The following is a 22181-nucleotide window of genomic DNA, read 5'->3' on the forward strand; positions in this document are numbered from 1 at the left end:
TTTACAGCCTTCCGGACTGAATATTGAATTCAACAACTTTAGGTCGTGAGCTCCCTCCCCCATCCCCACCCCCTTTCTGTTTCCCCCTTCCTTTTTTTTCCAATAAATTATATAGATTTTTCTTTTCCGACCTATTTCCATTATTTTTAAATATTTTAAAATCTTCTATGCTCTCCCCACCCCCACTAGAGCTATACCTTGAGTGCCCTTCCATCCATTCTTAATTAGCACATTCGTTTAGATAATATCACCAACTTTAACACCTATGTGTTCTTTTGTTCTATTGTTGTTGACATCTTTTGATGATCTGCTTCTATCACTGCTTGTTTGTCCCTACAACCACACCCCCCCTCCACTTCTCTCTCTCTCTCTCTCTCTCCGCCCCCCCCACCCCCACACACCTTAAACCAGCTTATATTTCAACTCTTTCTTGGACTCGAACTCAAGTTCTGTCGAAGGGTCATGAGGACTCGAAACGTCAACTCTTTTCTTCTCCGCCGATGCTGCCAGACCTGCTGAGTTTTTCCAGGTAATTCTGTTTTTGTTTTGACAGAGTTGGTGATCGGGTAGAGCTGGGTATCCTCAGCAGACATGTGGAAATGGATGATGTCACCAAGGGTAGCACATTGATGAGAAATAGGAGGTTCAGAGATAGATCCTTAGGGGACACCAGAGGTAATTGTGCAAGAGTGGGAAGAGAAGTTATTGCAGGTGATTCTCTGGTTTCGGTTCAATAGACAAGGATGGATCCAGGTGAGTACAGTACTATCCAACTGGACGATGATGGAGAGGTGAGGTTGGTGTGGTCAAGCATGTCAATAGTTGTATATAAGTGGAGAGGAGATGCTTTCACCTTTGTCACAGTCGCATTGTGATCTGCTTGCTTGGATCTTCAGTGGGGTCTGGCTGGTACTATGCACTCTGTCCTGGTGCCTTTATTAAGAACCCACCAGTACAAAGCAATTATATGACAAGGAGCAGTGGAGTTGGAGCTGTGCTCCACTGACCATCCACCATTACTTTGACAGAATATCATTGGATATGCCCCAGGGAAACAGTGTAAATGCTGAAGTTATGGCAAATGATTAGGTGAAACACCATGGAAATTCCAGACAATGCTTTGTTTTGATTAGAGTGATGAGTGAATTATTATAGTCTGGTTTTGAGGCTTGGAACTTTGAGGAAGCTATATTTAAGCGGTGAAGCTGTATATTCCCCTGTGCTGGGTAACCATTGATTCTGTGGTATGAAAGAAATTATAATCAGTTAATGATGAGGCTTCACATGGATGAGGTTTTCAGCCGGAACTCATTCTCAACCCTGAAACTCATTGGGCTGGATGCTATGTGGCGTTGAATTCACCGCCCCCTCCAACTTAAAGGTCAGTCATCGGCCCACCCAAAAGCCAGTTGCTTTGCAGCCATTTTAAGCTGGGAGCAACCTTAATTGTTTCAGGGTGAGACTTCTGCCCCCATTTGGGGGAATGTCCTGCCTTACAGAGCTGTTGGCCAATCAGATTGGTTGGCAGCAGCGCCAGGTTGGAGCAGCCATATTCAGTCCTCAAGAAGAAGTGAGGGAGCTCGAGCTTCAAGCTAAGTCCAGGGCTTTGGACAGGTCTTGCTGGCAACTCCAGATAGTGGGGGCGGGGATGGTGGGGGGCTGGATTGGAGAGGCTTGGTGGGGGTGGTCTTTAAAGAGGGGTATGACCTTGGGGAAGAGGAGATGGCGGGGGAGGGAGAGTGTTGTCTCTGATGGGCATGAAAGACCTTCCCAAAGGAGGCACTCCACCACTTCTTGGCCTACAGCAGCCCACTCAGTGAAAGCTGCTGCATTACCTGTCTGGCCTCTGCCTTCTGCCATGGGTAAAATATTTCCGGAGGTGGAATGAGGCCCTTAAGTGTCCATTAATTGGTCACTCAAGGGTCTCAATCGGCACAAAGGTGGGAGGGCTGCCTGACTCCTCCACTGCTTCCCACTTGCAATATGGGAGACAGGTCAGGGGTGGGCCGGAAGGTGGTGGGAAGGCCGGGAGCTTTATTTTAACAAGCCCTTCCACCTTCAAATATGCTGGTGGGAGGGGGCCATAAAATCCAGCCCATTATTTCCCACAATTGATAATCTTGCATGTTTCTGATATTGGGTTGGTTCCAGAAACATCAAACATGGAAACATTGGCCTGAGTTTTCCCGTTGGCGATTTGGGGGTGGGGTTCACTCGCCGACGGGAAAATTACATGGGATGATGTTGGGAGGAACCCCCAACATCATCCCAGTCCACTTAAATCTTTAGGAAGGTGAGCGAACAGTGAAATCAGCTGTCCACCCGCCAACCTATCAATGGCCAATTGAGGCCATTGACAGGGTAATTATGTTAATTAAAGGCCCTGCCCGTCGAGCCTGAAGGCTGGCGGGCAGGCCAGGAGCCCCAGCGGGCTTCTGATAAAACATGAAACCTCCTTCACTGGTAGGATGAGGTTTCATGTCCGTTTTTAAAAACTTTAATAAATCTTATGTGATATTTATTAACATGTCCCATTTCGTGTGACATTGTCACATGAGGGGGACATGTTAATAATTTTTTAAGTTTTCTATTTTTAAAGTTTTTTAGACCGTCAGTAATCTCCCTGAGACAGCATTTGGTCACAGGGAACAGTGCACTCTTTTGTGCGCATACATACATGCACTTTGACAGATGGGGAATCCCTCCACCCCTGCACAGGAAGTGCATAGCGGTTCCTATTGGGCAGGCCGCTGGGCAGGCCTTAATTGGCCCACCCACTCAAAATGGCAGCAGGGCCCGTTTCGGCAGCGGAGTTCGGCTGCATGCCCGCCGCCGAACTGGTGGGGCCTGCCCGCCAACCGAGGACAAAATTCTGCCCATTAGAACCACCTCATTATCATTGCAATCCTGCCCCTTCCCCTCCCGTACCCTTCCTGGATGAATCAGTAGTCAAACATGATTCACTCGTGGGTCAGTTGGTAAATACACCGCTAATGCAGTAAAGGAAGGCCTCTAGTTTGATACTAGGTCTTTACTGAGTGAGATGATCTCTGGATGCATAGTGATAATGGAAGTACATTGATCCTCATTGCTTCTTGTCCAAGGAGGGAATAGCAGCCCAGTGATGCTCTTACTTGCTGGAAAGTACATGCGTATGAGTTCAACACTGATTCCCCCGCAGTATATATGAATATCTTGCCTAAATTCATGATGTCTCTAGGCTCATATATGAAGGCCTGTTGTTTGGGTGAGTACTAGGGGACACCCAATGTCCATGGAAACATATACCAGCAGCGTTCAACACCTTCAGGAGTTGAGCAGAGAAAAAAACAAAGTGAGTTCTGGGTATAGTCAGCCATCCAATGAGGGAATAATATTAATAGGACAGGCGCAAACCTCCACAACCGAACATATTTCATCAAACTATATGCGATATGCGTGCCCTTTCTGCTGAGCTTGGATATCAATGGACAGAAAATCATGAGCAGCTTGTGCCCAAATTTCTGATTCATGATTCCAACCTAAAGAGCTGCTGCACCAAAGAGCTGAAGAGGAAATCTGTCCAACTGAGTCATTGATAAGACTTTCATTCCATGATGCTATCAAGTGCACCTTGGTCCAGCTGCTGTAAAATTCAGCCCAGTGGTGTTGCTTTGCTGTGCATTACAAATGAGTTATTTGTGTGACGGTGATTAACCTTTCTGTCTCTTTCAGGTACCCGTAAGCTTGAATACAATGGCAGCACCTGGCATGAAGGATGCTTTATTTGTCACACTTGTGAGCAGCCAATAGGATCAAAGGCCTTTGTTCCTGATAAGAGTGAGATTTACTGTGTGCCTTGCTATGAGAACCACTTTGCTCCACGATGTTTCCGTTGCAAGAAGGTAATGCCTGAGACTTGCTTTGAGAATACTCTAGTGCACTGGATAGAGTGGAAGTGGGGAAGATGTTTCCATTAGTAGGACCCGAGGGCACAGCCTCAGAGTAAAGGGAAGACCTTTTAGAACAGAGATGAGGAGAAACTTCTTTAGCCAGAGAATGGTGAATCAATGGAATTCATTGCCACAGAAGGCTGTGGAGGCCAGGTCATTGAGTGTATTTAAGACTGAGATAGATAGGTTCTTGATTGGTAAGGGGATCAAAGGTTATGGGGAGAAGGCGGGAGTATGGGGTTGAGAAACTTATCAGCCATGATTGAATGGCGGAGCAGATTCGATGAGCCAAATGGCCTAATTTCTGCTCCTATGTCTTATGGTCTTATGGTCTTACCTCTTTTGGACACTGAATATCCTTTCGCTCGGGAATTAGATGCACAGTACGCCCATTCTACGGCATGTGCCATTTTAAGTGATACCCCAGCTTTATGAAAAGAAATGAAGTATAACTGTGTTAGCTGAGTGTGCTCTTGATTTAGCAGATTATCAACGACCTCGCCAAGAGAATGATGGCAGTTTTAAAATTTGACCATTTCAAATTTCTTATTATGGGCCCTATTTCTTCATTGGTGAAATGAATGCCAGTTAGAAGATAATTAAGTCACCCATGACTAATTATTCTGCATCTTTAATAATAAAGTGCTACTGCCTGTATTTACATAAAAAATCTCAGATTTCTGAAAAAAATCCTCAAATGTTGAGAGGTACACTGCACAGGAGGCCATTCAGCCCATCGTGCCTAAGTTGGCACATGAAAAGAGATGTCCAATTATTTATTTGACTCCTCTGCCCTTTTCCCTTAGCCTAGCACTTTTTTCCTTTTGAAGTATATATCAAATTTCCTTTTGAAAGGTTCTTTTGAATCTGCCTCTCTCACCCTTTCAGTAATCCATTCCAGACCAAAAAAACTTGCTGGTTTTTTTAAAGAAATTCTCCCCATCTCTCAGTTTGTTGCCACTATTTGCCAGTCTTTTGCCAATTATCTTAAATCCATGTCCTCTGGTTACTGGCCCTCCTGTTATCGGAGAAAGTTTCTTCTTATTTTTCCTCCTGGAGTTCTCTGCCCAAAGGCAGGCCTGACCCACCACACTGTGATCTCTACCACAGGCAGGTGTCAAATCCACCCCAGCTAGAACCACGATAAACCCCATGCTGTTGGTGCCAATCTGATCCACACTGGCCATACAACCAACAGAGCCAACCGTTCCCTTGTGGCAACATACATTTTTACATGTATGTTATAGCCTGGAGCCATGGAAAGTGAAGATAGAGACTCCAATATCTTTCCATCACATGGCTGACCAGGAATCTTTCCTGCTCTTACCATCCTCCATTGGCATGTGTTGGAAGGATTTTACAACTTAATACTCAATGTGTTTGGCTGCAAGTCCATGGAGTAAGTCTTGAATCCGGAGCTTCTGGCTCGGAGGCAGGGGCACTAGCACTGAGGCACAGGGCCTCTTGATTCTTCTTATTTACTCTACCAATATCCTTCATGATTTTGAATGCCTTTATTAAATCTGCCCTTAACCTTCTCTAAGGAGACTAACCCCAGATTTTCTATTCCATCCCTGGTACCATTCTAGTAATTCTCCTCTGCACAATCTCCAAAGCCATGCCATCCTTAAGTGTGGTGTCTAAAATCAGACACAATACTTCAGCTGGGGCTTAACCAGTGACTTACAAAAGCTTAGCATTGCTTCCTTAGTGACTGCTTATTTCTCACTATTGACACAACAGAATAGCACAGTGAGCAGGCCTGTGTGACATTATATAACTACATATTCTCAATTAGAGTTGAATTGGGATCTTGTAGCTTAAGTTTTAGGAAACTTGGACAGAACTCAGCTTGCAGTTGAGCAACTAAGTCACATAACTAGTAAATAACTTGCATCTTAGGTTGGTTGTTCCCTCAGATTAGTCTGTACCCAACTCACCCACAACAGGGCAACCTGTGTCTGGCTCATGTGCTAGGAAGAATGCGCTTGTCTCAAGGAACAAAGTATTCTTTTTTCATATTCTCTGTTTTTCCACTAATACAATCAACACTGAACAATCTAGAAAGCTAACTACTGCGTCTCCCAAGTATTTTTCTCTTGCTGCTCTGCACAGCCAGCTGGTATAGATCAGTATACAGTAGATCTTCAGCAAATATTAATTCCTGAGATTCCTTCATTTTAAGAGCACTCCAGTTATATATCATAAAAGCATGAAGGTGCCAGTAGCTCATTATTCACAGTCTCTCCTATTGCCACCAGTTGAAGGCTTTTAGAATACTCTTGGACCTTTAGGGTTTTCTCAGGCTGTACAAACTGCTGAATATCCTTGTATAGAAAGTTGGTGTCAAATTAATCTGATACAGGGATAATTCTAATGATCTCTTCTGAATGAATGTGCAGGCCTTGACAAAAGGAGGTGTTACTTATCATGATGAGCCATATCACAAAGAATGCTTTGTCTGCAATGGGTGCAAGACTCAGCTGGCTGGCCAGCAATTCACCTCGCGGGAGGACTCTCCATACTGCCTCAAGTGTTTTGGAAACCTGTACGCCAAGAAATGTGCAGCCTGTGCCAAGCCCATCACAGGTAAACAGCTGTGTATCTCAAACTTTTCTAACAATACTCTCCTGGGTTTCTGCCAACTTCACTGAAACAAGGCAGCAGTGCTAGAATTTCTGCAAAGTGTTTCTCATAAAAATGGTGCCTGGTGCCACACTATAGGCTGTTCCAATTCTAATTCCATTTATACAGAGGTAAAATTTCATAATTATTTAAACCAACTCTCTTCAATGGGAGAGCTCAGTGGTCTCACTTTAGCTTTAACCATACATCAAAGGTATTGACAGAAGCATACAAGCCTCATTATAATTTAACAGTCCAAGTTGTTTATAAGTAAGTTAGTCAATTATTTTTTACACAGCCTGATTGGTACAATAATCTGACAAAAGATAGGTATCAGCCTTGACTCAGTAGTGGCCCTCTCCCCATTGAGTCAAAGGGACATGGATACAAGTGCTCCATAGATTTGAGCACATAATCTAGATTGACTGTTCAGCACAGTACTAATGAGGTGCTGTACTGTCAGAGGTGCTCTCTTTCCAATGAGACATTAAACCAAAGCCTCATTTGCTCTCTCAGATGGATGTTAAAGATCTCACTATGAATCAAAAAAGAGTAAGAGCAAATTGGCTGCTGCATTTTCTACATTACAGCAGCAATTACACTTCAAAAGCACTTAAGTCGCCATAAAGTCCCAAAACTTCTGATCAGAGTCAGACGCACGGTGGCAGCAGTGCATACCATCTACAAGATGCACTGCAGCAACTCACCAATAATCCTTCGACAGCACCTTCCAAACTCATGGCCTCTATGATCTGGAAGGACAAAGGCAGCAGATGCATGGGAACACCACTACCTGCAAGTTCCCCTCCAAGCCACACACCATCCCGACTTGGAAATATATCGCCGTTCCTTCACTGTCACTGGGTCAAAATCCTGGAACTCCCTTCCTAACAGCACTGTTGTTGTTACTACAACACATGGACTGCAGGGGTTCAAGAAGGCAGCTCACCACCACCTTCTCAAGGGCAATTACGGATGGGCAATAAATATTGGCTAAGTCAGCAATGCCCATATCCCATGAACAAATATAAATAAAACCCATGTCTGACACTGATCAGACAGAAAACTTACCTGGAAACATTGAATAGGCTCCAACTTCCAATCCACAATGTAGAAAAACTCCCTCAGCACAGAAATGCTCACAGAGAGCAAAAGCCACACGCACTTTTGACAATTTTCAATGTCCAGTGTGAATGGGTGATAGATGAATGTTAGTGAACAGGTGAGTGGATGAATGAGTGAATGGGTAGAGGTAGGTGTGGTAAGTGGATGAGGTGGTAGGGTGGCAGGTGGGAAAGATGGTAGGATGGCAGGTGGGAAGGGGGCAGGTGGGTGAAGTGGTAGGGGGGCAAGCGGGTAGGGTGGGTAAGTGTGTAAGTGGGTTGGGGTAGTTGGGTTGGGTCAGGAGGGTTTGTCAGGTTGGGGGCTAGTCAGGCCGGGTTGGGAGGGGGAGTTGGGTGGTGGGGCTGGCCAAGCCGGGTTGGTGGGGAGTCCGGGGGTTTGGGGGAGGGGGGTTGTGGGATTAGTTAGTGGGGGGGTGGGATTCAAGGGGGAAGTTGGCGGGCTCAGTTGTGTAATTAGCCAATAGCTAGGCTAGGATTTTTCTGTCAAAAATTTCCTCGGTTACCATCCAGATAAGTAAGTTGGAACCGTCCGAAGTCTTAGATTTAGAGACTTTTTTGGAGGGTTCCGGACAGCAAGGGGATTGCCCAGTGGAAGTTCAAACTTCCCGGGCAATTCCTATGGAATCAGTGCATTAGGACATCCACGTGGTCTCGACATGCATCTTGGGGGGTTAGTCCGAAGATCCTGAAACCGGAAGATTTGGGCCAAAGTGCTTTGAGATGTTCTGAGTTCAGGAAAAGTGCTATATAAATGCAAATTGCTTTTATATTGTGCTTTTCACAAGGACAGTATTAACAGATAGCATATATATTGCACCTTCAACATAATACAACATCCCAAGGCACTCATATTTGATACTGAGCCACATACGGAGTTATTTGGGCAGATGACCAAAAGCTTGACCAAAGAAATAGGTTTGAAGGAGAGTCCCAAAGTGCTTCTTAACCAATTATGGAGTTAAGAAATGCAGTCGGTGTTGTAATGTAGGATAATCCATTCCTGGCCAGAACTGGATAGCTAATTCCACAATCCCATTGGGGAGCTTACACTCACTTAGATCACAACATGAAGAATCATGGTTACAATCTTGGAGGCTTAGCTCATGCACAAGGTCCCTTTGAGTGCAGCATCACTGTTGGAAGTATGGGATCCCTCCACAAACCCTTATGGGATATCTGATAGTGAACAAGTACAAGCTCTTGCAACTCTGAAATGGAATTGTAGGAAAGTAATGGATTAGAATGGCTTTAGAATTACTGCATTGCCTGTGGTCTAAAGTTTGTTTTATGAAAATAATGTTAACACTTTAAATAATGTTGTATATCAGAGCCTCTTGGACATGAGGCTGCTGATAGTTGGAGACCTGCTTACACCAGAGGTGTGGATTTACAGTTGATTCTCACCCAAAGACCAGTGACCTGTTTACTCATTCCAAGCAGAGCCTGCAGATTGGTCCAGATGCAAAAGTAGGAATTTAACACCAGGATGGTCAAACTGTCCTGGAAAAGGGAGCTTACTGCATACGTTGGATAATCCATTTAATATTGTAGGTCATAAAACCACAGAGTCCTTGGTATGAAGTAGCAGTCAGCATGGGGTGAATTTGATGGGGTGGGGGGGTGGGATTTGGGGGGTGGTGCGAGGGGTCGTATTGGTCGCCGCCTCCCCCACAGTTAGAAAAGTTGACCATGAACTGACTGACTTTTTAAAAAAGCCGCCCAATGATAATGCCCATCAGGCAATATTAACGAGCCCCGTGAGGAGCTGAAGTCCTGCCTCAAAAGCTGTTGGGCGATCTGATTAGCCAGCAGCTCTTGCAGCCCCAGCAGTACCAGAACTCAGTAGTGGGTGCTGCTGGGACTGCCAGCAGGTCCACAAAGGCAACATAGACACCACACTAAGGAAAGTCTGGGATTTGTGGGCTGGGAGGGATTGGGCATCCTTGGGAAGGGGGTGAGGGGGCCATGTTTTGGAGGCCAGGTTGGGAGGTACAAAAGGGTGATTACCATATTTGTGGGGTGCAATGTGCCCAGGGCACCCCGCAAATGAGGGTACCCCCTTCCTTCCCATTTTTTTCATCAGGAAGTTGTTGTTTTCCACCTTTCACTGCCAACCATAATATGGCAGCAGAGGTAGAATTAGACACTTAACAAACCCTTAATTGGGCAGTTAAGGGTCTCAAGACCTGCAAGCAGGAGCCTCACTTGTCCACTGTATTATGGGAAGAAGATCAGGGGTGGGTGGGAAGGTGGTGGGCTATGGGAAGGTGGTGGGCTAGCTCTTTCTACCAAAAGCATGCCCAGTTTGGGAGGCAGTGGGTGCAGCATTTACAAAATAAACCAATATTGGACAAAAGGTAAAATAAATGCAAAGTGTTTTTCGGAATTAGTTCAGCTCAAAGAGAACAAAAGTACTGGGACCAGACTGGATACATCCAAGGATCCTGTGTGTGAAATAAGGGAAGAAATAGTGAAGGCTCAAATTGGTATTTTAGGGGCCTATTGTGAGGGGATATGTGGTGGACGTCTGGAAAGCAGCCAATGTAACGCAGTTTCACAAAGGGTAGCAGAGCTAACTGAAATAAGCACAGGCAAGTTAGTTTAACAAACTTTAACAAAAACAGAATTACCTGGAAAAACTCAGCAGGTCTGGCAGCATCGGCGGAGAAGAAAAGAGTTGACGTTTCGAGTCACCATGACCCTTCGACAGAACTTGAGTTCGAGTCCAAGAAAGATTTGAAATATAAGCTGGTTTAAGGTGTGTGTGTGGGGGGCGGAGAGATAGAGAGACAGAGAGGTGGGGGGGGGGGGTGTGGTTGTAAGGTTGTAAGTTTAACATCTTTGTTCGGGAGCTTTTCGTAATCTTTAATTAAAGATGAAATTACTACATATCAAGATAGGGGAAGCATTTAGAACCAACATGGATTCCAGGAAGGCAGATCATACTTGGTCAAGTTTGCAGAAGTGCCTGAATATAGTGGTTTGGGGAAATGCAGTAATATGTGGTGCTCTTGGGCTTTCAGAAAGCCTTTAACCCGATATGACCAGGAGAAAATTGGAGAAGTTTAAGGGGCATGGAATCAGGGGAAAGAGACTAAACCGGATTAACAAATAGGAAGAAAACTGATTAGAAGTTAAGGATGTAGTGGTTGGAAGTGGGTGACAGTGTCCCACATGTTGCTGCTCTGGAGTCACTTCACTACTCACTGTACAATTTTGGTACATGGCTACTTGGAGTGGTGACCAAATTTGTTTAAAGTACTAAACTGGGAGACAAAGTAAATTGATTCTAAAGAGCAAAGGAAACTGTAAGGGGTTGTTCAAGGTGATGTAATGTAAGAGTGAGGTGGTGCATTTTTGTTCAAAAACCATAAGCAAGATTTGAAGGGGAAAGTTGGGTGATGTGAAAGAACAGAAGGATGGCAGAGAAGGGGGGTTCACGTTCAAGAGACTCTAAAAACTGCACCTGATATGGATAAGGCCATTTATATAAAAGCAAGCTAAAGGAATGTTGGGCTTTATTGCAAGAAGCAAAGATAATAAACGTTGAGATGTAATGGCAATTCTATACAAAACATTAATAAGACCACTTTTGGGATATTGTGTGCAATCTTCAGCTCCACACATTGGAAGGATATCAAGGTTTTAGAGAGGGTACAGTGCAGATTCTCTAAAATACTCCCTGGTATAAGGAAATATAATTATGAAGAAGGTGCTGAAAATTGGGGCTATTTTTATTGGAACAAACATTGTGTGCTTAAGATTTTGAAGAAGTGTAACAGAGTTGAAAGAAACATGTTTCTAGTGATTTAGGAGTCTAGAATGTAGGGACATGATATAAAATTAAATGTAAAGATGGGATAGAGCTGGAGAAACATTTTTACACAGGACTGTGAAGCTGTACAAATACACAGTCAGAGTTTATGATTTCAGCAGAGATCAGGCTAATATTGAAGAATTGGTTAGATAGGTGGTTGAAGGAAAGGAGGATAAAGTGAAGTGAGAACAGTGCAAATGCATGAGATTAGGGCGACTGCTCTTGTGGAAGATTAACACCAATATGAAGTGGTTGGGCTCTTTCAGAGCTGTAATTTCTATGTAAATCCCACTACGTCACCGGCCACCAAAATTATGAGATTGCACAGGCTGTTAGCAAATTCTGACCTGATATAAAATGACCTTGTCTGCTTTAAACTGAGTGTTGTGCTGTTTTAGGTAATGCCGACAGTCTCAAATAAAACCCATCCTCCAGCCAGACATTGCATCATCCTTTTACTCTGTTTTTTCTCAATTTGAGATTAATTTGAATTGTTTTGCATGTCAGGCACTGGATATCAGCCGAGTATTGGGCACCTCCGCTTTGCATGCTTGCATTCTAACCTGTATTTCATTTCTGTGGAGGGTCCAGTTATTATGGATTGGCCAGTAACTCATCTCCATGACAGCTTGTACATGAAATATTTCACTTCTGCGTACTGAAGTCTGTAGAAAATAATTAAAATGTCATATTCTGACAGCAGCCCAATGGTTTTTAACTGTAAAGGGTGAGACCTGCAATCAGGAGAGACCAGTTTCTTAAACTGATCATTTTTTGTGCTTGTCCAAATGAGGTATATCAATGGAACAATTTGCTCATTCTGCTACATTGTACCCTAACCACAACGAAACCAGCATCCACTGTACCAGTGTGACATTTGCATTTCCGAGGCATGATCCTGATTGACCAGCTTGTCCTGGGTAGTCACTTTCTTTAGGGTCCTGAGGAGACTTTCATTCCATTGGAATCCACTGCAGCACCCAATCCGAAACCTCTCAGTATGCAGGCCCACGTTTGAAACCCAGCCACGCACAACATTTGAACTTGGCTGTGCTCACAGCTTGGGGCACTGAGCTGCGTTTGTATACTTGAGTTCATGTCACTCCAGCCCATCTCTGGGGTGGGAAAAGAAACCAGGAGGGCCAATTCACCTGGCAGATGAATACCCTTTGGTCAGCCACGGAGAAGCCTGAGGCCTGGAATTCATGACTGGAAGATAAAACTCAAGTAGTTGGGAGCTTTAAAAAACTTCTGCAAGAGCGAAAACGATCATATTTTGTTGCTTTAATGTTTCAATCTGTAACTTCTCATATACACTGGCCTTTTGCGAGTTGCAATTTTTAAAGATTCCACTAATCCTTTGCCTTAGAAAGCTGTCTTTCTGTTATTTGATTTTTTTTTGTGAAAAAAGACTCCCAACTGAGACAAAAGGTTCACCACTGTCATAAACTGCACCTCCAGGCATATTCTACCATATTCACAGGAATATCAGAAACACTTCTGTCATACTTAAAAGGATTTCATGTGGCAGAAATCAGAAAGATAAATATCCCAATGTTTTTCTTAGTGCAGTGCCAAAACATTGGAGTTAAAGCTTTGAAGGAAAGCCTCTGAGAGATCAAATATTTTGTGATAATGTCGTAAGGTATACACAGCAGTATCTCTTAAATTAATAATAATAAAGAGCTCTTAAGGACAGTAATGGCATCAGCAATGAGTGCTGGAATGCTGACGAGCCACTTTACAGGGCCTTTTGATCCGCAAATACAAAGCCTTATAAAATAATCTATTTCCTAATTTATGACTCTTTGATTAATGACAACAGCGCTAGTGTGTGCAGTTATTTGTGGGGCTACTAAGAAATCTTTCATTGGATATCTAGGTAGCCCTGTGATTTGCAGTTGTGTGAGACAAATGAATTATTGTTTAAATAGGCAGCCTACTTTATAATGTATCCTAGTACGTCTAGCTGAGCGTAGGCATCTATTCAACTGATTTTTAACTACGCACTGTCTGACATAGTTGTACATAGTCACTGCTGGGAATATGGTGAGGTAGAAAAAGCTTTTACGTTTGAAATATTAAAGAAAAGTGGGAATAAGCGCTGCATCAAAATTGAAACTCCCTCAAAGGATGAATTGAACAAATACTTGAAGATCCAAAAATTGATCTTCAAATTTTGCGAGTTGGCTGATTTCAATACTTTCTTCAACCGAAGCTTGACATTCTCTGGCAGAAAAATAGTGAAACTAAAAAGGAAACCTCAAATTAAGTAAATATAACAGCTAGTGTGGCTAAAAAGATCACAAGGTCATTCAGCAGGCTGAGGTGAGTTGGCTAAACACAGCCAGGGTAGGAGAAAGGACATCATAATTGGCATTAATGCTCTCAGACAAGAGTAAAAGATAATTAGCCATGGTTCTTGCTGACTGATCTTCACCAATCCCTGCTGCAAAGTGACACTTTTAAGCTTTGGCCTCGAATGTGATTAGCCCCTCATCTTGTTCCACAGGCCCCCTGGTAGAATTTCTCCTGGTACTTGCTAACAAGGCTCACATGAGGAAAGGCTGTCTGGACAAGATAACCTGATAGATATCAGCACCCATGCATTTCGAGCCTATCTCTTTAAGAGAGAAGCCTGGGGATGGGGTGCTTGGCTCGGGGGAGAAAGTTAGCCACTTAATTCAGGAGGCCATCCAACCCCTCATTCCTGTGTATCCTTTAGTTTAATATCCCACAATTTGTTTGGCAGAATGAGTTTGTCATGGCCAGTATGGACCAAAGTAGTTGGCAGCTACTTTTGTAGTCATGGTAATGCTGCAGGAAGCAATGGTGAAGTTGGCATTTCTGCTTTTCAATCTCTCCCATAAGAAGTTTCAAACACGAGCAAGTCATCGGGTTGCACAGACTTGCTGCACCTGGCCCTGCAAGTGCTGAGCTTGCCTTTCTACTTCAAACAAGTCAATTGAAAGCTGGAGCACACAATGTTATTGGGTAACTGTTTCTAAAACCTTCTTTTCTTTTCCCTAAAGGTTTTGGAGGTGGCAAATACATTTCCTTTGAAGATCGCCAGTGGCACCAGAGCTGCTTCACCTGCTCGCGATGTTCGGCCTCGCTGGTTGGAAAGGGATTTTTCCCTGAGAAGGATGACATTCTTTGTCGTGAATGTAACAGTGACTTATGAATTGATTGCTGACCCCAGTTCTACTCTTCATATATTTTTCTACACACAAATTGCACCAGTGCAGCATTAGGCCTTTGAAAGCACAGTTTGTGTCTTGGAGAAAATCTTTCCTTTCACACTTTCCTAGTGCCATTTTGCATATGGATAAACTTGTACAATAAAGATTTAAAAGGTTACTTCCTCTCCCTGCTTTCTCCCTACCTTATCAGTGATGCTCAGCAACTCTCTTGAGAAGATGAACAACAGCAAAGTTATTCTTTATCCCATTCTCATCAATTGGGACATTAAAGTGGCAAATTGTTATTATTTAATCAATAGAATTAACTCAAACATTCATGTAACACAGCTAAAAATAACTCAGTAACAGCATAACTTTCCTGACGGTTCAGTAACTAGATGCATGGGGACTAAAATTCAACTTGAGTGAGGGTATAAATGGCCCAAGATCAGCTGCCCATTATACACTTTATGCATTGTACCTTTGCCTGGTTTTGCCTTCTCTACTGGCTTCAGTGAAAAGGTAGATCAGGCTGATGTATAATATGCGGCCGATCCAATCCCACTTATTTCACATCCCTGCTCAAGCTTGGATGAAACTGAACCATTCAGACCTGAAGGATCCAGGTTTGATTCCTGGACTGTGCTGAATTTCCTGATCTCAATCAGGTTAAGATACTATAACTAGTGGACTAGGGGGTAGAAAATGAGCGCTAGGATCCTTGCTATTGATTACTATCTAGTGGTTCCTTGTGGAAGTACATGTTTGTGGATATCAGCAGAGGACAGAATTTGGCTCAGCGTTCATCCCCGCACTCCCTTAATATTCATGGTCTATGGTCACACATGAAGAATGGTAATTTGGTGAGATACTCAAAGTCCACCAAAACCAGTTACAGTATGAAACACCATTCTCAGAAGAGTAAAGGTGAAATGAGTACTTCAGAGTTATTGAGGACGGAGACGGAGGGGATGGTGGGGGTAATTTTCCCAGCCTCTCAGAGGTGGGAGGAGAATGGGAAAATCTTGAAAAGGTGTGTTGTGTCAGCTCCTCTGATAACTTGCCTTTGGCTTCCTTTTTCAAGGGGGTGCTGCTTCCCCAGACGGCAACCCGCCTAGCTGCACAGGGAAGCAAATCAAGACCATTATAACACCAATTATTCTGTGATTCTGTGAATTAACTGGCATTTTCCATGGGCAATAACCATTTGCCAGAGATTCACGGGATGCCTGCTGTGTCAGCAGCTCTTTTCTTCGCAGGAGGCAAGAGCAGTGTAAAGGTCAGAGCACCATGGAATGATTATTTCAGAGCGACCTTTTAGTAAGCACGTAGGTTCTCCTCAGCGTATCCACAGACAAATGCTTTCAAGTGGAAGAGTTTCTCCTGTAGATGGATCCACCTGATAGTTCTGGGTATTGGGATTGGTCTACTGGTTCCACTATTAGCAGTGCATCCCCTTCTTGTAGTTGCTCAGTTTACCTCAGTGCACACTATTCTGAGTGGGGCTGTCGACCACCCTTCCCTTCAACCGCTCTGATTGTCCTTCCCGTATCCAATGTCCACCCTCTGTTCCTAATTGGATGGCACTCCCGGAGGAAGTTTCCTAATTGGACGCCTCTGGGAAGTTTGCGCTGGAAGGTGCACTGCTGACACGAGTGAGGTGAGATCCTGGAAATGATCTTGGTTCACACAAATGTTTTCAGTGGAAAAAATTCTGGCGTCTTCTTTAACAGCCTTTTTCTAGCCCCTCATGTCAGGATATCTGCAGTATTTTGTTTTTGAATCCTTTCCAGTTGTTTGAATTTACTCAACAGATCATTTGCAATGAGTTGTCAGGAGCTTGCTGGACATCTAACATAGATTGGTTTAAGAAACAATTAGCTGTTGCCAGAAGAAAAATAATAGGGTTGGTATTCTGAAAAAATGAGAGCAGATGACTAAAGTGGCCTTCTTTTCGAAACCTATGTTCTGAGAAGGACAATCTTAATTCTTCTGCTATGGTACAACAAAGCATGAGATTATATCTGTTATTCATCAAATAGAGCAGTTAGCTCCACTGTCTATTGTACCCCTTGACATCAGGGCCACTGCATCACATCTGACCTGTTATCTGACCTGATAAATCATTAAGCAGGTTTTCAGAATCAGGCAGACAGTTAATTAACCATAGATCAACCAGATTCCACATTACTCATTCACTTATAAGTCACCATTTTATGTTGTTCTGTCTGTGGACCCCATTAGAATGGTGCAGAATAGATTGGAACTGCAGTAAAAGACACTAATAAATTGCTGTGTAGTGGGTGAGAACGATTCTTTGTTTGTATAAGACAAGTTGCCCAATTTAATTGCGCAGTTTCCCGGTTGCAAGGATCAATTAATGAGTCACTTGACCTTTGCTCACTTGATCCCTTCCCTAATTCCGGTTGTGGTATTGAAATGGCTGCTCAAGTGGAACACCGCCATCCACTATGCCGCACTTATGCTAACAATGAGCCTACTAATTTGAGCTTCCTGTAAAAACTGAAATGGAAAACTGAGCCTGTCACACCTATCAGTATTTACAGAAAATGCATCTGATCTCAGACAGAGTTCACCATTATTGAATGAGGGACATAAAATGGCTCAATGGCTTCAAACAGGTCAGAAACGCATGGTTGCACTTGCCGTTGCATTGGTCAGACAAATAGACCAAGTAACAGGTAAAAGAGACAGAGGGTATTTTACACCTTATTTGGAAAACCTCAGTCTGTTTGGATGAGATTCAAAGTTGAGATTATAAACTCCATTTGGAATTTTGCATCTCACCCAACATTGAAATAGAAACAGTCACGTTTTCCCATAGATGTCTTGATTATAGACTGACAGAGATAGGGTGCAACATAAGAGTAACATTTACTTTGAGTTGATCAAAAATGTTGTTACCAATGAGTCTCATTAAAATGTTACATTTGACTGACTTAAATAAGATGCATTTGGAAATCACTACAAGCAGAACTGGAATATGAGCAGAGTCATGCAATACAATTTATGGTTCAGCTGTGTTTTGTCAGTAATTCCAAAGATACCATTTGCAAACAAAAGCTCGAGTTTTTTCCATTTATTTTAGTCACAGTATTTGTTCCGCTGCCCATTTTGAATCTCTATTTACTGAGCACATTGAGGATTAGTACTTCACTTATACAAGATAAGCTATTAAATTTTGGTGAAAGTCCATTCTGTAAAGTCAATGATTAAGTTACGTTTCAATTGTTGAAAAGTGGTGGATTAAAGGATTGCAAATACAAACATTCCTGCTGTGTTACTGGCTTCAGTCTAAAACCTTACTGTAAATATGAAGCCCTGTTTACGACAGATGGATTAGAGCTGGTAGATTTTCAAATGCATGCAGATTCTGATTCAGAGGTTTATGGCATGTTGTTCACATGTACAGCTACAGTTAGAATATATCACATATCATCATAATATTTACCATTACAATTTTGTTGTTAAAGGATATCACAACCACTTCCGAAGCATAATAGCTCCCAATTTGACATTCTGTACAATGGCTAAGCACCTTGTGGTAGCAATGGGATGGGCACCATATCACAACAGGCTCAAATAACGTGGACTCGGCTTTGAATTCTAGGACTAGCTGTGAATCTAGTGAGGGTTCCGGCTTTGAGTGAAGAGCTATTGGATGGAGCTTCCTCTTCTGAGGTGGTATACTGTATCTGGGAGAGATGAGGGAGTGGCAGGAGTTAGCATAGTTGGTTGATGGTGCTAAAGGTTGATCTATCTGTATGGTGCTGTTGGTATTTGTAGAATGGTCTTCAGTGTGAGCATTCTATTGACATTGCTGTAAGGAATGGCTGGGTAATGAAATGGCACTGAATTGCTGCAAAAACCATGAAATAATTGATAATCCAGTACCTTTCATTGTATAGAAAATACAAGTGACTGCTCAAATGGTGCAAAGATCACCTTGCTGTCTCAGAGCTATACAGATCCAGAACTATTTTGGTAGCTGATCACAGTTACCCTCAGCACTGCTAAACTAGGGAGGAAATAATTGGCCTGTGATCCTATTCCTAATTACTATGTTGTGACTGCTATTGGGAGTACCAGATGAGGAGAGGATCATGGTTGGCTGTGATGTAATTAGTTGAGCATTATCAATGTGCATGGTACCTTAGATCAGCTGATTGCATTACTGCACTGAGGAGGCATCTCAAAACAGGAATCTGACAATAAACTGTATTCATATTCATTTACACAACAGATGTAAGGTTAGCACCTTTAATTTTAAAATAAATGTATTTTAGTTATCTGCCTGTAGGTGATAGATATCCAGTGGGCTCAATCCCACCTGAATTCTTACAGCACTCCACAAGTGAATGCCCTTAAAAGCAACTACTTTTAGTAAGAGCTAGCTCCACCAACACTGTTCGCTCCAGTTAGTAAGTTAATCGGGACATAGAATTATTGAAAGAAAGATCTGTGTGCACAGAGATTCGGAGAGAAGAGCGCAAGATACAAAACTATGCTACTTGGGGTGTCTAAAATCTTGCCTGTGGAATATCTGCCAGCAATGCAGCCTTAGTGATGGTTGCCATAGAACAGTTCATACATTCCAGCCTGTCTACCCATCAAAGTTTCCTTAATGTTACCACTAAAAATGTGTAAAATTGCCAAACCTTGTTGGTGTGTGCATTGTTTTTTTTTGTTTGTTTCTCTTTAAAAAATGTTTTCTTGTTTTTAGTACATGATTTGTAACCTAATACTATTGGGAGTGGTGGGCCAGTCCCACATGACACGAAAGAGTTTACATATAACAGAATGTTATGCATGTTTTTTTATTAATCACTGAAGCAAAGTTCATTTATAACACTATTGTAAAAGCTTTGATGCTGGTAAGTCAGAGTATATTGTGTATGGTTTAACAAGAGAGCTGTGATCAGCAGCATGCAATGTCTGCTTAGTGTAGTTGTCCTGTCTGACTTACTTACATTTTCATTTATGTGTCTCCAAATGCTTACATAATAAAAAAAAATTAAACCATACCTTCTGTTGACTTCGATGTCTCTCTTCACTTTTACGCGTTACACTCTCAATATTTTTGTGTTGGCACCTATCCTAGTGTCTCGGTTGGTATATGCACCTACATGATAAGCTCCAGGTTTGATCTGTGACCTGTGCTGAGTACATCAGCATTGCTGATATTGGTCTCCATGCCTACCGGTTGGGCAGAAAGGTTGGAAAAGGTTCCAATTCCTCATCTCTAGAAATGCATCTGAAGATGTGGAGAGTGAGGACAGATTGTCCTTCTCCTCCCCTACAGCTGTCTGAGATCTCTGCACTCTTCCTATTCCAGCCACGTGCGCACCCCCAATTTGCATTGGTGACTGTACCTTCAGCTACTAAGGCCCTGAGCTTTGGAATTCTATCCCTAAACCTTTCTGCTTCTCTATCTCTCCTCCTTTAAGACACATTTTAAATCCTGTCTCTTGGTCAAGCTTTTGGACATCACCCTATATATATCTCCATATGTAGCACAGTAAGGAATTTTGTTTGATAAATACTCCTGTGAAGTGTCCTGGGGCCTTATTGTGGCTGGAATTTTCGGGCCCAGCCGTGTCTTCTCATTGACTTTCTCCAAACGATCCTGGAGGTGGGCGCGGCTGGAAGATCCCACCCTACGTTGAAGATGCTGTGTAGACACAAGCTTTTGTCTCAGTTGAGATGCTAACAATCATTGCCTGGGTTCATACTAGGATGTCCATTTGGATGAAATACTACAGGGTTGTTCCTGGAATTGCTCCTACTTAGCGAGAGGAAGAAATAAGAACTGAACGTGTAACAGTTATTTGTGCGTTTTATATGTATTTGATCTTAAAAATTGACATTGATGATTTAATTTAGAATTTTACACTGTGGCGTCTGATGTTCATTCATATATCAGTCATTGTGCTGCTGGTTCCTACACTTTTATAGTAAGTCACATTGACCTAGTAAAAATTTAACAACTCTGGAAGTTTGAATTTAAAAAAAATGCATGTCTAATGTTAACAATTTTTATATGGTTGGAGTTAAACTAGACTTATGTAATATAAATGATTGACTAAGCCTTATCAAAATAGGAAAAATTAATATTTTGAGCTCCTTCCCCACTTCCTCTCCTAATGGTTTGATCAGTAAGTGTACTGCCTGTTAGGGCCCTGAGCTATAAACATCAGGACGCCCTTGGTTCAATCCTTGCGCTTGGTTAATTAATCTCAGCCGGGGGATAGTTCAGATGTGAGAATAAGCCACAGCTTGCCTAGCCTAGGAAGGGGGAAAGTGAATGTGCATGGATATAAGGTGTGGGCAGGATCAGATTTGCAGTTAATGCCCGTCACAGATAATAGTCTACTGAATAGCAGCCACTTGGAGGGCAACCAGAAGCTAAGAACTGTCTGTACTTTTAAGAGTGGAGTTGAAAACAGATTCAGAACCAGAGACAAAGCGCAGTTCAGTGGTTGCTTTGCAAACTGAAACCATTAAAGTGAATAGGTCTTATTTTAATTTAGGGAAGAAACAACTCAGATCTATGACTTTTATAGAATGGCTGTCAAGAGCCACAGTTTTGAAATGAAGCTTCAAGTAATAGGCAAAAAATGTATTGACATGCCCAGTACAGGCATGTCATATTATGAACTTTCAGTCAATACTTTTAAAAATTGGACATAAACAAGCCGTTAAGAAGGCTGTTGCAAACCATGTGACTTTTGGCATTCAGACTACAGACAACATGAAGGCTCCTGCGAATATTTAATTAAATATGGACATAGGTGTGGGTACCTCACAGCCATCTGTGGAATTCGCACATCTCATTGCTTTTGGATAAGCCAACACTTAAAGACTATGAAGTTTCCAGACTGCCTATCTCCATGTTTCATACTGGACAAAAGGGAAGATCAATGGCCACTATCAACTCCCCACTGTATCATGATGGCCTCCCCCATCCAAATCAGACTGGATGGGTCTCAGAAGTGTTAACCCAGCTATCATGGTTTCAGGAACGGAGCCCTTATTACCCCAGGATCCAGCAGATCCATCAGAACCATCAGTTGTCAGCCAGTCTGAGAACCAACTAGCTTCAAGTCATCAAGCAGCCAAAGTACTTAACCTGTTCAAGTTTCAAAGCTCACCTGAGAACAAACCTCCAGAATAGATAGATGGCTATAAGAAACCTCAAAACTTGCTGTGAACCTTTTGCTTTACAAGGCCCTCGCTTCAACTTTAAAATGTAAAATCCATTCAAGAAATCACAGGCCTGCCTTGTGAAAGACTATAAATCATAAACCAGAGATTGAATTAACTGTAATCTGTAAAAGTGCGCTATCTTTATCTGTATCCAATCTTTATGGGCAGAATTTTTAGCTGAGCAGGCGGGTGCGCGCTGACCCGTTCGAGTGTAAAATGATGTGCCATATTTCAGTTGACGGGCACGTGCAGGAGTTGGCAGTGCGCCCGCCAA

General features: G+C 42.7%; 1 protein-coding gene across 5 annotated transcripts in view; it reads left to right on the forward strand.

Annotated features, from left to right (window-relative positions):
* The window catches only part of fhl3a (four and a half LIM domains 3a), a 132989-nt gene extending 113264 nt beyond the window's left edge, over positions 1-19725 (forward strand). For all 5 annotated transcript variants that reach the window (XM_041212508.1, XM_041212511.1, XM_041212507.1 and 2 more), the window contains exons 4-6: positions 3715-3884; positions 6335-6521; positions 14531-19725. In XM_041212508.1, coding sequence (XP_041068442.1) covers positions 3715-3884; positions 6335-6521; positions 14531-14682 — 509 coding nt within the window. In that variant the 3' untranslated portion in view covers positions 14683-19725. The remainder of the gene's footprint in view (positions 1-3714; positions 3885-6334; positions 6522-14530) is intronic.
* The last annotated feature ends 2456 nt before the right edge of the window (positions 19726-22181 follow it).

This window comes from Carcharodon carcharias, chromosome 19 (genome assembly GCF_017639515.1).
Source record: "Carcharodon carcharias isolate sCarCar2 chromosome 19, sCarCar2.pri, whole genome shotgun sequence".
NCBI lineage: Eukaryota > Metazoa > Chordata > Chondrichthyes > Lamniformes > Lamnidae > Carcharodon > Carcharodon carcharias.